This window comes from Ptiloglossa arizonensis, chromosome 3 (assembly GCF_051014685.1).
Source record: "Ptiloglossa arizonensis isolate GNS036 chromosome 3, iyPtiAriz1_principal, whole genome shotgun sequence".
In the NCBI taxonomy this organism is placed as follows: Eukaryota; Metazoa; Arthropoda; class Insecta; order Hymenoptera; family Colletidae; genus Ptiloglossa; species Ptiloglossa arizonensis.
Window position 1 is genome coordinate 8,678,324 of NC_135050.1, and position 20,484 is coordinate 8,698,807.

General features: G+C 37.2%; 1 protein-coding gene across 1 annotated transcript in view; it reads right to left on the reverse strand.

The window, feature by feature from the left end:
* Nucleotides 1-10,035, reverse strand: part of LOC143144574 (octopamine receptor beta-1R) — a 74,654-nt gene extending 64,619 nt beyond the window's left edge. Inside the window, exons 1-2 of the mRNA XM_076307141.1 lie at nucleotides 9,140-10,035; nucleotides 3,626-4,909 (exon numbers count right to left, since the gene is read on the reverse strand). Coding sequence (XP_076163256.1) covers nucleotides 3,626-4,365 — 740 coding nt within the window. The 5' untranslated portion in view covers nucleotides 4,366-4,909; nucleotides 9,140-10,035. The remainder of the gene's footprint in view (nucleotides 1-3,625; nucleotides 4,910-9,139) is intronic.
* Nucleotides 10,036-20,484: the final 10,449 nt, after the last annotated feature.

Here is a 20,484-nt window from a genome sequence, read left to right on the forward strand (position 1 = left end):
GGTCGCTGAGGGGTTAAATAACTATTTCCTAAAAAATCTGTTAATTTTGGGAAAAGACAGTACTCACTTGGAGCCAAGTCTGTACTGTACGAAGGACGATCCAGATCCTCCCATTTAAAATTGAACTCGTTATTACGTTGAAAAATGTCTAAGTACGTAAATCAATAAAAAAAAAAACTTCGAAAATACAATCGTATAATCGTTATTTCAAAACGTATACTATCCTCTGAACGACCTTCGTATTTTTAACACTTCAACTTTCGACGCGCGCATAATCTCGAACGAATCGGCCGCATTTCCCAAAAGCGTGAACGTTTTACGGGAAAACATTTACTCGCAATTTTCGAGACAGAGGACATAATTCACCATCTCCATGGAACTCGAGGGACATCATTATTTCCGCCACCCCGTTCCCGCGCCACTACCCGCCCCCGCACCTCTCGACGCCACAGAATCGAACAACCCTTAGAAGACGTATAAACGCTCAGCTGCGCATGGAAAGGCATTAATCTTCCGCGATGATGAGTAACGAGTATTCAGAGAGCTGTCTTCGCGTCGACAATTTCCGTGCACCGTCGACACATCCAATTTCCGGTGGTTCCCGGTCGACCAGAAAAAGGAATCTGCATCCCGATATTTCCAACATCGGAGTGTCCCGAAGCGTCAGGAAACGATCGTCCCGGTCGAGCACTTCGGGGAAGGCACCGATGTCCTTCGAGTCGAGGACTCAAAGAAATTTTATATCTCTATTCGCCGTGGACGTATCGAAAGTGTCGAAGGAAACCCCAGAAGTGGTCACACGGACGTTCCCGATACCGATCACCCGATAACGACATTGCGCCCAATTTCCAACGGAAGCGCGAAACAACGTACGGTCGAATTGCACTTGAAATCTGGACACTGCTTCCGGCATTCCGCATAATTGCCCGCTTAAATAATTAATGGTGCAGCGTACCGAAGTACGATAACTAGTGGGTTATTCGTGACACATAATGGAGGTAATTCCGCGATACGATCGAATGCTACGTTTTAATATAAATTTTTAATGGGTTACAGGGTGTGTCGTTAACAGTTACTATACGAAACCACTCGTTGTTTGTTGTATTTAAGGAATTATTTTATACGAAATATGGTGCACCGAATTGGGTCCATCGACCGGAAGCACAATTTTCGATGCTTGCATTTTCGGAGACATCGAGGTAGCGTGGAGTTTCTTTAATTGCACAGAGTATATTTTAGCACTGTGTTGTAACAGATAAAAAGACGAATTCGATGACTCGTAACGTGGTGTTCTTGAATATAGAAAAAAATAGCGAGTTTGGAAAAATTGTACATAGTATTGTATTGGACGTTTTAGTTGGGCCTCGTGAGGCTTGTAATATTGTAAAAATGATTATTATATTATTACAGTGTCCAGATTCTACTTATCAATGATGTCATATACCTTTCAACCAGTGGCTGATCTTGCTTCTTTCCTATAATATTAATATAAAGGTGTTTAACCGATTATTGTAAGTCAGTTCAAAATCACTTTGTTGGTTTTGCATCTTTTCATCAATTGCAACACATTACTAAAAAGCATAAACAGTATCGTTAAAATATTTCGAGATCAGTTTAGGTAACGTTAAGGAAAATTCAAGATATGAAAAATATAAAATACTTCTACTCGATGAATCGCAAATACAACATATTTTATGTAAAACAATAATTCTTAAAGTCAATAAATAACAAGTTACTCCGGATAGCAATTGTATTGACTTGCCCTGTATATGAAGGCAAGCATATTGGCTTAGTGAACAAATCGATAAAAGAAGTAAGATTCAACACGATGGCAGTGACGTACTGGATAGTATGTTTGCTTGCAACAGTATTGTTGGGATGTCTCGAAAATCAGTGGCCTCACTTCGATTTTCTTTTTGATTTTAAATATTGTTTGTCCGAGCTACTATTTTACAAAGACAGTCGACAAGAATAGAAATACAAATGTCATTATTATCTTTTTTCATTAGCGATAAACAACGATACTTGTGATTAAATAAACAATTTGACGTCGTGTAAGCGAAAAACGAAACATTTTCTTCCTTGAGATAAGTAAGCTTCCAACATTGCATCATTTATTTCTAACACAAGTTATACAATATAAATATGTATAATATGTATCTATGTCCCGACTTCAAGTCTTAACAAATTTGACAGATTTTTCTTCTAGCTATTTTACGTTTATTTTAATGTAAATTAATATACACGATATATATATATATATCTACCGCATAAATTGAAGTTGGAGCAATAGCCAGGAGAAAACAAGAGAATACTGCTACATTGTTGACAACTCGAAATGGGATCCAATTTCGGTCCAAGATAAACCCGGGAGATTTCTGTACAGAATACTATACGTATCTCGATGTAAACTCGCTGCACGTCTGGGTTAGGTCTGAGTTAGGTCTGGATTAGGTCTGGGTTAGGTCGTTATTACATTAGTTGCAAATTCTATGCAAATTGAATTTTAATAACTTTATCTATAGTGTAAACAGAACCTGACTTATCCCGAAAAACATACCGTACAAACATACGTTTAATTATAAATGTTTCGTATAATATTAGTAGAAAAATAATGAGCACTGATTGTACCAGAAAAAAAGAAAGAATACAATTGCAACATTGTTACTGATAAAATTGAACGAGGTTCGATGTTAAGTTTGAATTTTAAATTTCGTCAAGTCTCAATGTTAAATTTCAATCCTTATAATAGTATTATATTTCAATGTTCATGTTAATCCCCAATTTTAAATTCCGTTTCTAGTATCAAACCTCGATAATAAACTATCATTGTTGATGTTCATCTTTTACAGTTCCAATTCTAATTCTCTCCCTATCGTAACCTCCCTCTCTGTACCAATCCGCTGTTGACCCTTCTTATAGACTTTATTCTTATTAGATATTTACTATATCCTTTCTAAAATCCCTCTATTATATTAAAATCAAACTCAATTGAATGCTAAAGGCTACTTTCCAGACTGTATATAATGTGAAATACGACTCTACTTTACATCGTGTCAACTTGTCTATCTGACAAGGGGAGATCAGAATTGGGATAAGCACTTTTTGAACGACATTGAGCTTAAAATGTAATCAAAGATGTAAATAGACAAATTCTAGAATATTAATCGCAAATTCCAAGGCCTTTTTTTCATAATAATTAGCAGTAAAATTTACAATTTTGAAGTCAACCAAAGAAAAGATCGCCAAAACCCTCTAAGAACCGAATTCTCTCCAAGAGACCACTTGAGTGCACTTAAACTAAAGAAAGGGCTGCCAGAACCCTCTGAGAACTGAAAGACCAAAAGTGTCTCCAAAAGACCACTCGAGTGCACTCTACCCAAAGAAAGGGTAGCAAAAATCTGAGAATCAAATTCTCTCCAAAGGCTGTGCATGCACACTCAAACCAAATGAAGAACTGCTAAAACTCTCTGAGAATCGAATTTTCCCCAAAAAGGCCACCCAAGTGCACTCGAAACAAAGAACAGAGTGATCGAGTTTAAATCCTGAAGGATACATCCAGAAATATCGGCCCCCGAGCTTAGGGGATGATTATAGAATTATAACGAACTGAACAGTGTCTCACCGGTACAGCATCCGCTCCTGACGATCAGCCTCCCGATAGATCTTGTAGTACATCGCGATCATGATGATACCAGGTAGCCAGAAACTGACACTGGAACTGATCACGGCGTACAGTTTGTTCACTTGGAACACACACACGTCCGGGTAGTTTCTGCGGAACTCGAGGTGTTTTTCAGTGGTGTACCATCCGGCAAAGATTGGCAGGAAGCTCATTACCGTCGGTGAACACCATACCACGCTCAGCATGGTGCTCAGCCGAAAATTGGTCATTATCAGAGGATAGTCCAGGGGCTGAACAATCGCGTAATAACGATCCACGCTGATGCAACAGAGATGGAGGATGGAGACAGTACTGAAGAAGACGTCCAACGAGTTCCAAACGTCGCACATGAAGTAACCGAACAACCACCTTCCCGAGAGCTCGACGGAGGCGTTAAATGTCATTGCGAAGATGGCGACCAGCATGTCCGCCAGAGCCAGAGAGACTACGAAGTAGTTGGTGATGACACGGAGTTTACGGTGCCTCATTACGGACACTATCACCAAAAGATTTCCAAACAGAGCGCTGAGAATGATGAAACACATCACTGTGGCCTTCAGTGTCAGCAGAAGGACTTGCTCCAGCTCGTGACCGTAGACATCCGAGTAATTCCTTTGACCAGTGTCGATAACAATCTTGGGTAAATTGGGAAACTCCGTTCCATTGCCCAGGTCCTCGTCCATTGTCTCGTTCACCTGCATCTCGTAGATGTCCACCACCCTCTGACCCAGTGTCTCTCGGTGTCTACCGCTTTGTTCCGTTACCGTGATCTACGATGCTCTTCGACTTTCCCTTCTTCTTCTTCTTCTTCTTCTTCTTCTTCTTCTTCTTCGTCGTCGTCGTCGTCGTCGTCGGCACGATTGATCAGAAAATCCTTCCAGGCCATTAAGGAATGTAAGTGAACTTTGGCTTAGATCGCCACTGTTGAACTTGTAGCCTCTCCGGACTGTGAGAACGTTGAGAGAAACGTGACTTAGTTGTTGATGGGAGTTTTGTCGACCGATGAAACAACGAAGACATTTTCGTCGGGAAACACTGGCCGAGCAACCAGGGCACGATTCACTGAAGGATCCTAGAACGTGGCGGTGGGACGTTGATCTATACAATTTCGTAGCTGAATTGCAATTTCGGGAAGCTTTCTTTGGCTAGGTTCCAGCTGGTACAGTGTCCAGACCGATTTTGATCCAGAGTACGTAACCGGATTGAGAAGCGCATCTTCGGTTGAGATTCGAACATCGTGGTAGCCTGAAATTGAGACCGGCAAAGGATTGAAGTTTGTCGAGCGAGGATTTGCACAAAGGGTAATTTAGTTCACTCTGCTTCAACGGTGTATTATTTTGTTTGCTCAAGAATAAAAAATGTGTACGGTGGCCATCTTCGTCATCTTAATATCTCTTTTCTCGGGATCACGTATGGGTAAAATCTAGGTTGAAATACAAGGTGGACCGAAAATCGTAGTACAACCGAGCAAGAGGTAATTCTACGTGAAGAAAGAATAAGAAAAAAATTTGGTATAACATTTTTTTTATCCGGAGCTGGATTTTCGAGAAAATTAACTTCAAAGTTTAGAAAACTTTCAGTCACGAACTTTAAAATTAACATTAAAGTTTACTAAACTAATGAAAATAAACTTGGAATAAACTTGTGTTTACGTTCATAACCATTAAAGCTTATATAGGAATTTTTTGATTTTAATTATGCATATTCTACATTTTTTTCAAGAATACCGGAATTTTACAATGGTAGCAACGATACTATCTTGTTTCTTATTTGCTTTGCATTGTCACGTTGGTGAAATATAGCAATTTTTAATCGCGGAATTAACAGCGTGCCTCGATCAGAGAGAAAATTAAATTTCGAGTGAAATGAGGCTGCAAGCTGATTATCTGGAACAATATTTCGACAAAATATAAATAAGCGTCGTTGATAGAAGGATCGCCGATTCTGATAGGATTGCAACAATAAACAAATATCTCCGCGCATCTGTTGTGAAGATATTTGTTTGCACGATACAAAAGGGATCAAATATCTATCGCATTTTTTTATAACAATTGTTGTGCGATGCACGGTGAACCAGAATTTAGATTACTATAATTTACAAGTATTTTCACGATGCAAAAAAATATATAATTATTAATTAAAAATGAACGGATGAAATGTTTCGAATCTTTGGAAAATAAATTTACGATTTCTACCGAATAATTTGACAAATGTATTTATTAATTTCAATTTCGTGAAGCACACACGTAGCTCAATTATCGCACGAAAGCTTCGAAATGTAGTCGTATCAGTGATTTGTGGCATTATTATGTTAATCCAGGCCGAAAATTTATTCGCAAAATCCATTTTGGTCTTGAATCTCATTAATGAAGCCAATTACATCGGAATATTAAATCATCGCCTATTATCGATGCTGAATGAATGAGACACGGTTGTGAAGCGCGAATTTTCAATGTTCTTCAACGTTTTTATTCGCACTATGAACAATCGTGGTGGAATGAAAACATTGTCTCCTTCGCACAACATTCCCCTTGGAAAATCATCTTCCGTCGAATATTGCTTATTTTCGAGACATACGACAATTTATTTTAAAATTCGAATATTAATTATCTCGAAATAACATTTTACTCGTGATTTCTTTTGAAAAGATTTTATCCACAATTTCAGAAATTTGATACAGCATATTTTACGAAACGAATACGAAGATGCAACGCATTTTCAAAAGGAAAACTTTCAACGAAAATATAGATATTTACACGACACGAATTTTCTAAAATTTTAATTTTCTCATTAACGATGGAAGTTTACGAGAATTTCAATTATCAATGAAATAAACCTGATATTTTTTCACGATCGACGTCAATTTACAACTTATTTGTAAACTGGACTTAAAATGTAATCGAAACACCGACTTTTAATTTTTCAATTTCTCCACTGTAAAATACAATCGATTGAACTCGTCCAACAAAAATTACGTAATAAATTTTATTAAAATTATTAATATTTGTAAGAAACTGAGATTTATATAAGATCGTCGGAGAACAGAGTACAGACTATTGGAAAAATATTTAAAAAATACAGAAATAAAAAATCCCGAAATCTATTTCTAACTAAATAAACGAAGCAAAAAAGTGATCAATGCTTTCATCGATATATCTACGACAAAGCATCCATAAATTTCCATTGAAAAAATTCGCAACGGAAATTCAATTATATTTATTGAAAAATATTATGCCGGGGGAAAACGATGGCACCCGATTCATGGTAATTTGTTCTCTCGTGGTCCGAGTTTGCCAACGATTAAAACCGATACAAAGCGTTAAATATGCGTGCGCGTCCGTTAAATGCAAAAATGTTGCACGCGAGGTAAATTTTCATTAAGATCGCGGCCGCGTGCACTTTGCTAGGATATTGGAATGGGAACACTGCACCTGCGGCGGCAATTAGAAAACATCGTGTTGCGATGAGAACCGCGAGATTTTTTAGAACAGAATGCGCGTTGTCTGGTGCTGAGGATTACGATGATGCAGAAAGATCACTACAAGCTTGAACGATCAGTGAGTTGCTTGAAATACACGGAAAGGTGTGAATGAATGCTAGCAGTATTTTTCAAATGAAAATGACGAACGATCGTAAAATTACTCGCTAAAAGTTCTTCGAAACGATTTTCGATTGTCTTTCATTTCTGGTGCATGAAACTAATACACGATGGAAATGAACGGTACAACAACAATATAGAACAATTCCTTGTGCGTAAATAAATCGAAAATGTAGAATACCATGTTTTTGTGCGAGACTTTCTTTTCGAGATAAAAGACTTTGATTGTTCGCGTGGTACTCGTACCTCGCGATTACTCGACCAATGCGTCTGACTATTACGGGTCTTTTCTACTAGTGTTTGCAAACATTGATATTAACGTAGCACTATCTGTTTCAGCTGGTTTCAACTAGTTGAAAGATACTGCACCACCATCAATATTTACAAACATCGATACAAGTGGAAACAACGAGTAACGGACAGACACTTCAGCCGAATCGTACTTAATCGCTCACGTGCTCTATGAATTTTCAAAATCGTTTTCGTCGAAAACGAAGCCTCGTACCGAAAAATGTTATTCCACGTTCTCGATTCATTTTTACACGAAGAATCTTCTACGTGAAACCTCATTGCCAAAATGTCGGACATTCTAATTTTATTCTCCCGCTTGGAGAAATATATTTTTTAGAAATTTCTGCGTTTTGCCTTTATGAAAATTTAATTATAGAATTTTCTCCTTTTCGCGAAATAATTTCGCTATGTAATTTCTTTCATCACTGTTAGGAACACCGTAGTGACTGATACGTAGTCGAACTCCACTCGATACACCATATATTTTCTTCCTTCGTGTAACACCACACAGCCAAGATATCGATGCCAAATACATTCGTCTAGCTCGTAAATATTCACTTTCTTTCAAGCTCGTGAATCGAATTAAACCGTGCATCATTTTATTTTCGAAGAATCTTTGAAAAACTGTATTTCATATTTCAAATCTTTACGGTTCTTCGTCTCCCGTGATTACAATTTTTCATCTTTATTCGGTCCAATGATCTCCATCGCATGATCTTTATTATGAAAAAGAATGACCAGAAACTTCTACCGAAAATGTATAACGATATGAATGCAAACAAAAATTATCGATGACGATGTGAAGAAATTGCATAATACGGTGATCCATAATACAGAAAGAGAAGAATTAAGTAGGACTTTATTGTCCTTAGTCCATCAACGACTATATTTTCTATATGTACGTGAACATAATCTATTTCAATGTATTTGTTATGTTTCGGTATTATAGCAGAGCAAACAAAATGACCCTTTGTACAAATTGAAATTCTATATGTATTAATTACGAAAATATTATATTACAAATTGGAAGAACAAAATTATTCTGTTTGTCGACATTTAACAAAGAAGAGAATTATCAGTCGTTTAAAACGATCTAAAAACGGCACTATTTAATATTACAGACTTCTAATGATTTTATAGCGGTAAGTTAAAAATTTCCCCAAGATGCTTCAGTGTCTGACCATATTTCAAACTTACGCGTTAAATAAAAATTTGTATATCGATACACTTTTAATCATAACTAAAAATTTATCATAAACACGGAGTAAAACTATTGAAAGGAAAATTTTTCCCATAGGTGTCGACGATAAGAACCGTTCCAATTTTTTATTTATTCGCGATCATAATAATACTTATAATAATAGTCCCACGAGGAGTGATCAGCAAACGAACTCCGGTTGTATTTGTTCACCGGTTCTAACTTTTTTTCGAAGAACTGTCACGTTACTAAGAAAGGGAACGATTTTTCAGAGGAGAAATACTCAGGAGCATGGAGTAAGTACCTAGTCAGCTAACTATGTCCAGAAGTATACAATATTCAATGAAACTAGAGTGATATATCAAGTGCATAGAGGTGAACAGTTTACCTCCCACAGGTGCGGTGGTTCCCAATGTGCACCGGTTTCATTGTCACACTCGCCACGAAACTCCCATGATCCTGCACAATTTACAATTAACTTGCCGCACCGACCTCGTTAATTGTCCACATCGTTCTAAAGTATCGCATTTACACCGTTCGAACTTTCTCTTGACTCACTCTTGGCGAACTTCGGGCGAACTTCCAAACGAAGGTGACATTTTGTTTTGGGACGTTTGCTGACACAATTGTCCACGTGGCCCTCTGTCAATATTCTCCGATCAAACTGTTGCTAACTAACGGGCTCGATTCTCGACGATTGATCTTCACAGTCCGTAACCAATGAAACGGACAAGTTCAACTGCGAAATCCTATTTCATTCACCAGAGATCTCCCCTTTGTATTTTCATCTCGAGGCTTGTCGTCGTCCCTTTTTCCTCCATGTTCCTTCATCGCCGGGAAGGAAAACAACGAACCTCACTTAGCACACTCGTCGAAGCCAATTTCGAGGGAAAACTCGCATCTATCCTGCCGGTGAATCAATTATGGGGAACTTGGGAACACTGTTCAGAAATGTTTCACGCGTCTCGTACCGGTGTTCATTTTTCGCGGATGGACCCCAATTAAGGACTGCCATTGACGAAGATCGACCGATAAAATACTCGACGATGTAGAGGATTCGACGAAACACACAGCATTCCCTGTTATTATTATTGATAGATTGTCACTTGGTAGAGTCCACTCGCAATGTATACCTCATTAGACCGTCTCTGGTGACATTCAAACCGCAATTACAATTGACCATTTTGCAGAGTCAATTCACACACCATCCAATAGCATCCAAAGCTCCCAAACGGTGTATCGTATTGACCATCACCTGATACACTCGACTCGCTGTACTCGGTCCCTAAATCACATGGTATATTCTACGTCAACCGTTAAACTGTCCCAGAAGTGTATCACACAATACCTAACAGCGTTTTCCTTGCGCCTCTCGTCACCGAGTACCCAAGTACACGAGAATTTAGCAAAAATGTTGCACCGTTCGTGTATCGGCAATAGTGAGATTGCAGTGAACGTTCAAAGTAGCCAACAGTGCTGAAACTCTCTCAGACCATCCCGTGGTCTCCAACGTTTAAAGCTACAACCAAACTGTCTCACGGTACGATCACTTCAACCTTTTGAAACTTCCAGATCCAAACCTTTCGTGAAAAACGTTCCAAGGAAGGTGATAAAAAGGAGGAAATCTGTACCAGGGTTCGGCATAGGACCCTCGTGAACCGTCCAATCGGTTCGACCCTCCACCTGGCAATCAACGATTTCGGGGTGGGCAAGATTACCCGAGAACCCACGTGCTGAGAATGACCTCTGTGTCGCGCGACCAGTTCCGATCGATTCTTGGGCCGAGTGAATTCCAAGCTCGGAAATAATAATCGAGGCTACCTGTACCGTCGATCCGGTTCGACGTTTTTGTTTACAACGTAGCTCGAGCCGGTGACCGCGACGCGAGCCGACGGCCTGTCGTTACGGACTACTTGCGAGGCCGCAGTGAACTGTAGACGCTCGTTGCTTTCCCGCTTTTCGCCACCCTCGGCCGACCTGGCGGCAGCACCGAGGGCGTCTGTACACCCTGCGCGGTCGCCACCCACGGACGCCCACTCAGAAAAGACGCTCCCCGTTGGTGCTAGGTTTTTGGCCGATGCTGACCGTTTACAGCGCGTGCGATTTGGAATTCGAAAAATAGACTCGGGTATTTAGTTATAATTTGAAACGTTTCAAATTGTCAATTGAACAGTGCTGAAAGTTCAAGAATTGAACAGTGCCTATTTCAATCATTTGAAAAAGGGGTCCGAAGCGTAAAATTGCAAATTGTACGGTACACGAGAAGACTTTAATCGTTTGCTCGATGTACAGCTACGTTTAAATCAAAGACGTTTCTAACGAGAGGGACCGTGAACCAAAATGGCAAATAGTCTTTCCGAAAGAGAAACCGAAACGTAAAGGGGCGAATTGTGTACATCGGAAGACTTAATTTCTTCGCAACAATTGTGTTTATCACCTTTAGCTGATAAAAGAAAAATTAAGCAATCGAAAATAATTACGCATGGGGAATATGTTGGTCCTCGGATGCTTGTAGCGATTGCGTCACGTGTTTGGTTGTCAATGTTGTTTTTAGAAAGATAGACTTCAAATAATACATTCCTCGATACTTCCTACATTATGGACCGCCTTTATCTAACACCGTATAATATTAACTTAAGTATTTAAAAAAGTATTTCAAGCCTTATCACTGTACGAAAGCTCGTTAAAAAGTCACTGGTACACTTTGGGACTTCTTCGCGTTAGACGCGATTAGACGATTACCTTACATAAAGACGGTTCTATCTCTTTAAACAGATCACAGAGAATGAAATGTTCGGGCAGCACGCTTATATTTCACGAAAATAGTTTTTAAACAACGTAACAGAAATTTAATGATCATTACTTCGTCACAGAATTTCGATTTTAAACTCAAGCCTCTAGATAATACCGCTAAGGGAATAACCATCCTAAACGGAGATTCGTGGATAACTATGCACTTAACGCATACGTGAAACATAGATTATTCAATTACCTGCAATAGCCTAATAGCCAAAACATCGTAGAAAAATATCAATTTTTCAAGGCAGTGACCTAATTACTTAAACCGTTCCTAGAACACGTCTGTACCGGATCTTGTCCCTGCTGAAATTGTCTTAAACTCCAGCAGTAATAGTTATCCAAGAGTAAATTTCCTTGCAATTGCTGAAATTTAAAAATATTCCATACTAGACCTCGATGATTCAAATACGAGAGGAATAGGTATTCCGATTTGAAATCTCCTGACAGAAACTGGCTGTTAGGTCTACGAATGCTAGATACGGAACATAACACATAAACGTGACATGTCTGTAACTGTACTGAAACCCTTCGCACGGTTTTCCATTCTCCTAGACCCGATCTCTCAACATGAAAGCCGTACGAGAGGTTCTAGAAGAGCTTGACACCTCAACGTGTTTACGACGAAAGTTATCGGGACCCTGTGTCATCCTCTTGGACAGCGCCCCAGGTGAAACTAGGATTGTCATGGGCGTGGATTCAAACCATCCTGTCTATTCTCGTTTGGACGGACTCCTTTAGTCTCTCCCCAACCAGTCTAAATAGGATGTACAAGACTACGAAGGGGACTTCTAGAACCCATCTAAATATACGGTGGGTCAGCAAAGTTTTAAGACTAATTTTTTTCACAGAGCACTATTTGAACCATCCGACAACCATTGTTGTGGATGGTTGCGATTTGCCCAAAGTTTCATTCGTGTAATCACGCGCATTTAAAAGTAGCTATTTGTTAACACTAGAACTACCGAAGGGATCATTTGACACATTTTGAATTTCATTTCAAAGTTACTCGATTATAACGGTCCTTTTCCTTGCAATATTCGGTGACAATTATTGAAATAGAAAATTGATCGTACTCGTAAATTAATTCGTCTTTTCCGTTTCTACTTTCAAAGATACGCACAAAGTTCGTTAAAAATAGGAATACGTTCATCGTCGATAGTTTTAGTGTTAAACGTAAGATCGTAATACCCTATTGTCATGGTTTCGAACGCTATTAACACTTATATTGTACGGCTTGCAATATTAATAATAATAAAAAGAGTATAATTAGTAAGAAAAGGGTGTAAAGTTTATAAATAATAAACTCAATAAATTTAATTTTTAACTTTACGTATTTACTTACCGTCGCAAAGGCATATGATTAGCTTGCACTATTATAGGTAAACAGCACGAACGGAAAGTTCAGTGTAAGATTTGCGTTATGGAGTTTCTTACGAAGAAAGGCGATACAATTCTTGATCATCCCCCTCTTCTTCACGTGTGGACTATTTTCTGTTTTCTGAATTGAAATCTTGCTCGAAGAAGCGTCCTCTCGATTCCGTCGTAGACATTCCGATCGATGTGACGCGCGAGCTTAATACTATTCCGGCATCTGATTTCTTAGAAGGAACCCGGAAGCTTTGCGAAAGTGCCACTCCGTGCATAGATCTAGAAGAAGACTACGTTAAAAACTAAGAAAGAATAAAATTGTTTTCTCGAGAGTTTAATGTATTATTAACCCAGTTCTGAAACTTCGTGGGCGAACCGTGTACCTGAATCCATTTCTCCAACGAAAGGTCATCAAAAGCAGGCCTAGCGATTACATCGTTGTTTACCAGCCTTGGTCTAAAATTCAACGACGATGAGGAACGTTTCCAGGATCTTTTCATTCGTTGTTACAACTCTGATCTAGCTTTGCCACCATCCATTAATTCGCACGGTAAGCAGGAAGTACCAGAATCTTGATATTGATTTTAGACACAAGGCAGTATCCTTAACAGGTGACGCCAAAATTCGATTCTCTTTGGGATTGTTATTCATGGCTCCTGGACCGCTTGGGGTTGTCTTTTATGGTGAAGGGTTTTCTCGTGCGATGGATTTTTTATTGGTTTTAAACGTGCGGTGCCGTATTTTATGGAAACTGTTTGGGATTTACTCAAATCTTGATCCACTTTAGGCAGTATTTTTTAGTTTGCTTCTAAGAAGGTAGACGAGTTCTTTTGTGTGTTTCGAGAAGGTAAAAGGGAAAGTTCTTTTTGGACGATACCATAATTCCTCGCTAAATGTTACTCGGGTTTCTGGACTACTTTTGACAATTCGTTCCAGTTTATTCGTAAGTAACTACCCGAGTTCCCTTCTACGATCTGCTTAATGGAAGAAACAAAACTTTATGGCCGCTACCGGGCCCATTCTAACCGATTCCTTCGATTCGGTATCATTTTTGCTAAAAATGAACATTCTTTTCCTAGTATTACGGTCGGGACAAAATTTAACGACTATTCAAGACTATTTCCTCCGCTAAGAATAAGGCTATTTTTTTGTTCGTACAAAATGAAATATTTTTCGTTCTGTATTTCAAATTCTTATCTCTACTCGACGAATAATGGACACTAATTAATAATAATGGACTTAATTTTTTGTTAAAACTCTTATTTGTTGGGCGCAATTTTTATCTAGATAAAACTATCCCTCGTCTCTACTAAAGCGAAACGAAGACAGCAAAACAAAGAAACTACATAGTGGGGATAATCTGTCGACGACCTTGAAGGTAAAGGCTAAATACATTGAATACTATTCTCATTGCTCGCTATCATAATTCTTTGCTCAAGAAAGCTATGTACGATAAATATTTTTCTTAAACTGGTTTAAACAAAAATCCAGCAATACTTTTCGCGAATTTTATTTCGTTTAAGAGCGCTCAGCTTCCCTTCATTTAATCCGCATAAATATATCCAGGGACTTGATTATATTTCACGTATATTCCGGAGATTCTGAAGAACTCTTCGCGTAAGGTAGTTCGATTTACGATGAATTCAAGATCCGCCCTTTTATTACTCAAACGATGTTGAGTTTGCTGGAGGAGAAGGGGAAATTCACGAGATCTCTTGAAAGTGAATATTGCACGAACGTTGTGTACACAATCCGCGATACGGAAAATAAGTTTGCCAGGCAACTTTCTATAAGTTTTCCAAATATATAGTTCGAACACACAACGTTTCTTATCGGTATCCTAAGAAGCGGATCGCTTTTGAACGTTTTATGCCAAGGAATTACATTTTCCTGGTGGAAAACAATGGATTACCATGCTCGTGTTTTATAAGACCCCGTGTGTTACACACCCCATGTGTTAACACTTTGACGACGATAACGAAAATAGAATTAACACGGTAACGACGTTTTGCGATGTACATCCATCAACGCGTGAAACTTTGTTCTCACAATTATCTTGATTGCCTCTTGGTTCCTGAAAAGCCGAATTATAATTAACAATAATCAGAAATCGTGTAGCAAAATATTATAGAACTTTCGAATAATAATTTTCTAAACTGTAGCAAGCTGAATTTTTCAAATAAAACTCACAATTCTGAACATTGAATTTGATTCAAATAACACGTTGATACGTCCGTTAATTAAAGTTACATTTTCAGCCCGAGGTCACTTCAAGGACATAGAATACTATATCGATAACTCCGTATCGACATCGGTTGCGATATACTATAATAAAAAATACACGATTCCGTTTAAAAAAGAAAAAAAAAAAGAAAAATCCCGGTGACCTTGAAATCGTGTAGAAAAATAACCTTGTAAAAATTTGTTTCCCATCACTGTATACGTCTCTTGAAATAAATTGTCAAATAGACTTTGTCTTTGGAAGTTTTTCGACACAAGGATATGACTCCTGTTTTTCACGGCTCACCCTGTATATTAGATCGAGTAGCACGCAACCTCAAAATGGTCGATTAAGTGTCAGGAACACCCTGTGCAAGCGTCTAATTATCGGTTCTAAATTGACAAGAGGGCAGTCCCAATCAATTTTGCACGAAACGATTTTAACTCGTTTTATCGTGACCTTCCTATCTCGGGAAAGATTCCGCAACGAGGTATCTTATTACGCGAGGCTATTTCGACCCTAGAAATTCCGTATCCCTCTGGAGAAGCCAGCTTCTTTCGTTAAAAAAAAAAAAAAAAAAGAAAGAAATTCGCCCCGCGAACCGTTTTATTCGTCCAATTATCGGAGCTCGTTTCTTGCGGGACGAAACGCAGTTTTAAAGGTTTCGATAGAGACATCCGCGTCATTGATGCCAATTCAACCTCCATTCGTCTTTCTTTTGCATTCTTCTTCGGATGGTTCTTCGACTCCGGGGCGGTGCAACCGCTCGCTTTCTTGCAATTTGGCGCGGCACAATGCGGCTGATTCTCAACTCGGCCATTTATTTCGCCAGTTTCGCTTTGCCTTCCGCAACATTAAACGGAGAACTGCATACCAGTCCGGGGACGAGGCGAGAATCGAAGAGAATTCTCTTCGAGCGAAGAAAGAACTGAAAGTTCAACGAGCATAACGGTGGTTGTCAATATTTTATGTTTAACAAGTATGATCAAGTATGAAACACCAATGATTGGGAATTTTAACGCGACGTTTCGAAAATATTGTCGCTCGTGGAATAAGTTATCGAGATCGAAGTTATCAAATTTGTTTTTAACAAGCGTGACAAATCGGAGACGAAATATTTTGTTCGAAATATATCAAAATTCAAATTGGTAATTGGCCCATAACATCCATCGACCTTGCGACAATGTATAATATTTTATAATCGGGAAATTTTTACTTGAATAGTCGTTCACAATTTTAATACTTGATTAGAATATCTTAAAAATGAACTGTCTTTAATTTGTTCTCGTACCAGTGTCGATATATGATGCAATCCTGAATTATATTGAAAATTTGTAATGCGCCGATAACCGATTTATAATTGGAACCTAGATACACCCGAACTAACAGCTTCATAGCATTTAATCTAAATTTGTGTTTACAGATACCAAAGTAATAAATTTGTATCTATTTTTAGGGCCGTTCCTGGTTTAAAAACACTGTACAAACGTCTACAGTAATCGTAGGGTAAACAAATTTATGTCAGTCTGGTCAGTAATACATCGTAGATCCGACGTATAGCGGGATGAAACGTAAAAATACTCGAAAAACGGTTAAAAATCGGACTGGTAAAGATTTTGTTAAGATATTGTCAATTTCAAAGCCTTTAAACGGATACTGGTATACATAAGTAGTACCTTGTATGCATTATATCGTATCCCTGCCTATTCTGGATATAACCTCTTATCGTTTCAATCCTGTCACGTGGTTTTGTTTAGGAGAGCACTCGTCTCGTTGTACGAAATGTAACGTTCAAATACTTCCTAACGCTCAACGTGGTCCATTCAAATTCCAATTTAAAAACTTTTTAATCTTCAAATATTTCCTCTGAATTTAACAGAAAAAGGAAAATAACGTAGTATGTAGCATGTGGTTCCAAAATGTATTCCATCACCTTGTTGAAGGTAAACTTCACAGAAAATACTTTCCAGAATTTCATTTATTTGACTTCCGAAGATAAGTTTCGTGGAATGAACGAATACAGCGCAATCACGGTTAGAAAATTTTCTATTTGCTCGTCCCAAAGTAAAACGAGAAGTTGTATTGCCACGAACGACTGTTTTAAACGTTGCGTGCAAATTGCACGTTCGATTCGTTTATTTGAACGTGTAGTCTGTTGCAATCGATTCGTGATGAATTTAATCGATTTTGAAAAATGATTAGTGTCGAGATACCTCGATGTTAAATACCTATAATTTCATTCGATCATGAGATACGATTTTATACGACTGGGTCGAACAAAGGTACTAGTTTTCTTCAATAGATGGCGTTTATCGAGCGAAAGCATTTTAACTAAACGCGTGTATACTTATCCTAATGGTTAACAAATAACGCATACGAAAAAATAAAATGTGTCTATTGTTTGTGTTTTGTGATACGATATTGAATTCCTTTTGACAGAACAAGAAGTTTTTCTTTATTCAACCCAATGTATTAAAAAACGGCGAATCTGTCGTAATTTTCCTCTGCGATTAATTGAACGAGACCACGTTATAAGACCCTTTTAAATTTTATGCACGTTAGCCAAAAGTCCCATCTCGAGAATTCTCGATGTATTTTTGCAAATTTCTATTCTTGTTTCTTAAAAAGAAAACAATTCAAATATTTTAAGAACATTTTCAAAGACAATTTATCCCAATTTCGAAAGTTTTAGAACATATTTCATATTGTACACGTGCCTATATAGATTAGTTATTTGTAAATTAATTGTTAAACATTGTTAAACAACAATGTCTACTCTGCACGGCAAATGCTCAACACATACATTATACACAGTATGTGAATATTTATACGTAAGATGCATTTCTCTTTACGTGCTTCGCAAACCGTGTAAAGATTATTTTCAGTCATAATTTTTAGATTTAATTTGCACGTTTGTATTTACTTAAACATTATACGACTTCATAACAACAATATAATTTCTTATAAAATGAATCTATTAATGTTTCAATTAGTAATAATTTTTGCAATTAACTACATGGAAATTGATTAATTTTGAAAAATATAATTTGAAACAATTTCATGTTACTAATTTTTCTATCCGAAAATAGAGTAACGGTGATGGTCCATCTACGCAAGAAGTACGAAACAATTGAAACGAGGGAGATCAAATGAAAATTCCCGCCTAATTGAATGAAATCGTGGCCGGTTGAATATTAATAAGTTATTCGTTTACGCGCTCAACTCGCAAACTAATTTTCACTTGTAAATTAAAATATGAACTATCTGCAACAAACACACATTAACTTTTGCAAACATTCCATCTCACGCTTATGACATTTATACATTTTTGAATGGTCATTATAAAATATAGTTCCGTGGTAACATTTAAGAAATATTTTTGCAAAGATTTTTACTGTACCCAGTTAGTTATCCACAACATGCACTAATTTTCAGTTGCTTTAACAACAATGTTAAACATATCCAGCAAAAATTGGTCTACTAATAGCCATTACTTAAAAAAAAAAATTCAAGTCTTTCACAAAAGTCTATTGGACATTTCATTCAACTTTCGAAATAACTGCAGAATTAGAGCCCTTAACCCTTTTCACTCAAAATGTTGGGTGAATAGACTCTGGTTTGTTAGGCCTTCTACTTGAAGCTTCAATATCTTTGCATTGTAATGGAACTTGAGTTCTTTATCAGAGGAGAAAAAATGAATCGGAAATAAACAAACGTTCTAAACGAAACTCTGTCAATTTCTACGATCCAGAATTAAGAATATAACTTTGTAAACTGACAATGAATTCAAGGTATTACTTATTGTTAATATACGTTTCGTAAAACAAAACAGGGATAGTATCCAAGTGACGTGTTTCTGAATGAAATAATATTAGGTCACACGCGCGGTTATTTGGTTTCGAAAAGAAAATCTTTTGCAACACCTTGTATAACAAGACATAAAGAATCTAGTACAATAAATAAATGAAACAGTCAAATCATCTAGCAGATGAAAATCATCATAATAATAAATAACAATACAGTGTTGCCCTTCGAATTGTTATAGGCTCGGGATCAAGCAGGTACAACCTGAAGGAGAGGTAGATATTCCAAGAATTGAGTTCTGACTGCTTCACCTTTATACGTGTAGCTCTAAAAAGTGGTAGGGACAATGTCAACCTAAAGGGCACTATATTTCTTTTTCGATAAAATCGGACCAAAATATTATAGTTCTCCTTAATATGTTGGGCAGAGAAAAGATTCGAAACAACTACTACTATCTATATAATACCCTAAGATCAATAATGATGTTTCACCGCGTAAAATATCTTATTTAAGTATCATACAGGATTAAGTTGATATGTGACGTATACGCAACAATCAAATTTACTAACAACAACGCGCAAAAGTGGGCCGAGGGCAAGGTGTTAACTATCGTTGTAATTGAACAATCTCAAGCATCCTCGAACGACAGAACGCCCACTGGTTTACAAGTTCTCTAGATGCATACCAATGGAACGAATCTCACAGCGCGTCGAAAAACAGAGTGAATTGTCCTATTAACCACGAAGAAGAGAGGTCGGTGAAGGGTGAACCGAAAACCACTCAGAAATTAGGTCGCCGATGTGAACGATGGACGATCATTAAAACGATAGTAATTACAAGAGTCTCCAAAGCCACTCTAAATTAGGAAACAGCAATCGAGAAGTGAATGCCTGATTGGTGAACATAGAAAGATCGACTACTTCATTACGAATTTGAACAGTAATTGATTATTTGATTACTTTTTTAATTGATTAATAAACTAACCATAATAAAAATGACGATTAATCAATTAATCATGTTAAAGAATCCATTGAAAACTAAGGATGTCCTGTCAAAAAAATATCCATACATAAGGATTGAAAAATATTGCAATTTGTTGCTGAAAATTAATTACATGTAAATTATGGTCATGAACTTCCTTAATAGTTTAATAAAAACATAGTATTACCTCATTTAAGAATTATTATATTAACTTCTAAGCATAATTACATAGTTATATCAGATTTCTTCACAAATATAATGAAAAATAAAGATTTTTTTAAAACTACTCGTAAATAAGTTCAAAAAAAAATATTGTAATCTCTTGCAATAGAAAGCAATTATTGTCACTTACAGATCCTTTCCTATTTGATTTGAACCAATTTCAAGAATATTCATGAAAAAACTGTTCTAATTTGTTATAATTTTATATTTTCATTAAATTTCTACTTTGATTTACAAATATTTATCTAGATATTTTGTATTTTTCTTTCCATAAGTGAAGAATATTTCTATATATAGTCAAACATGCCTGAACAAAATATCAGGTTTAAGAATCTTTA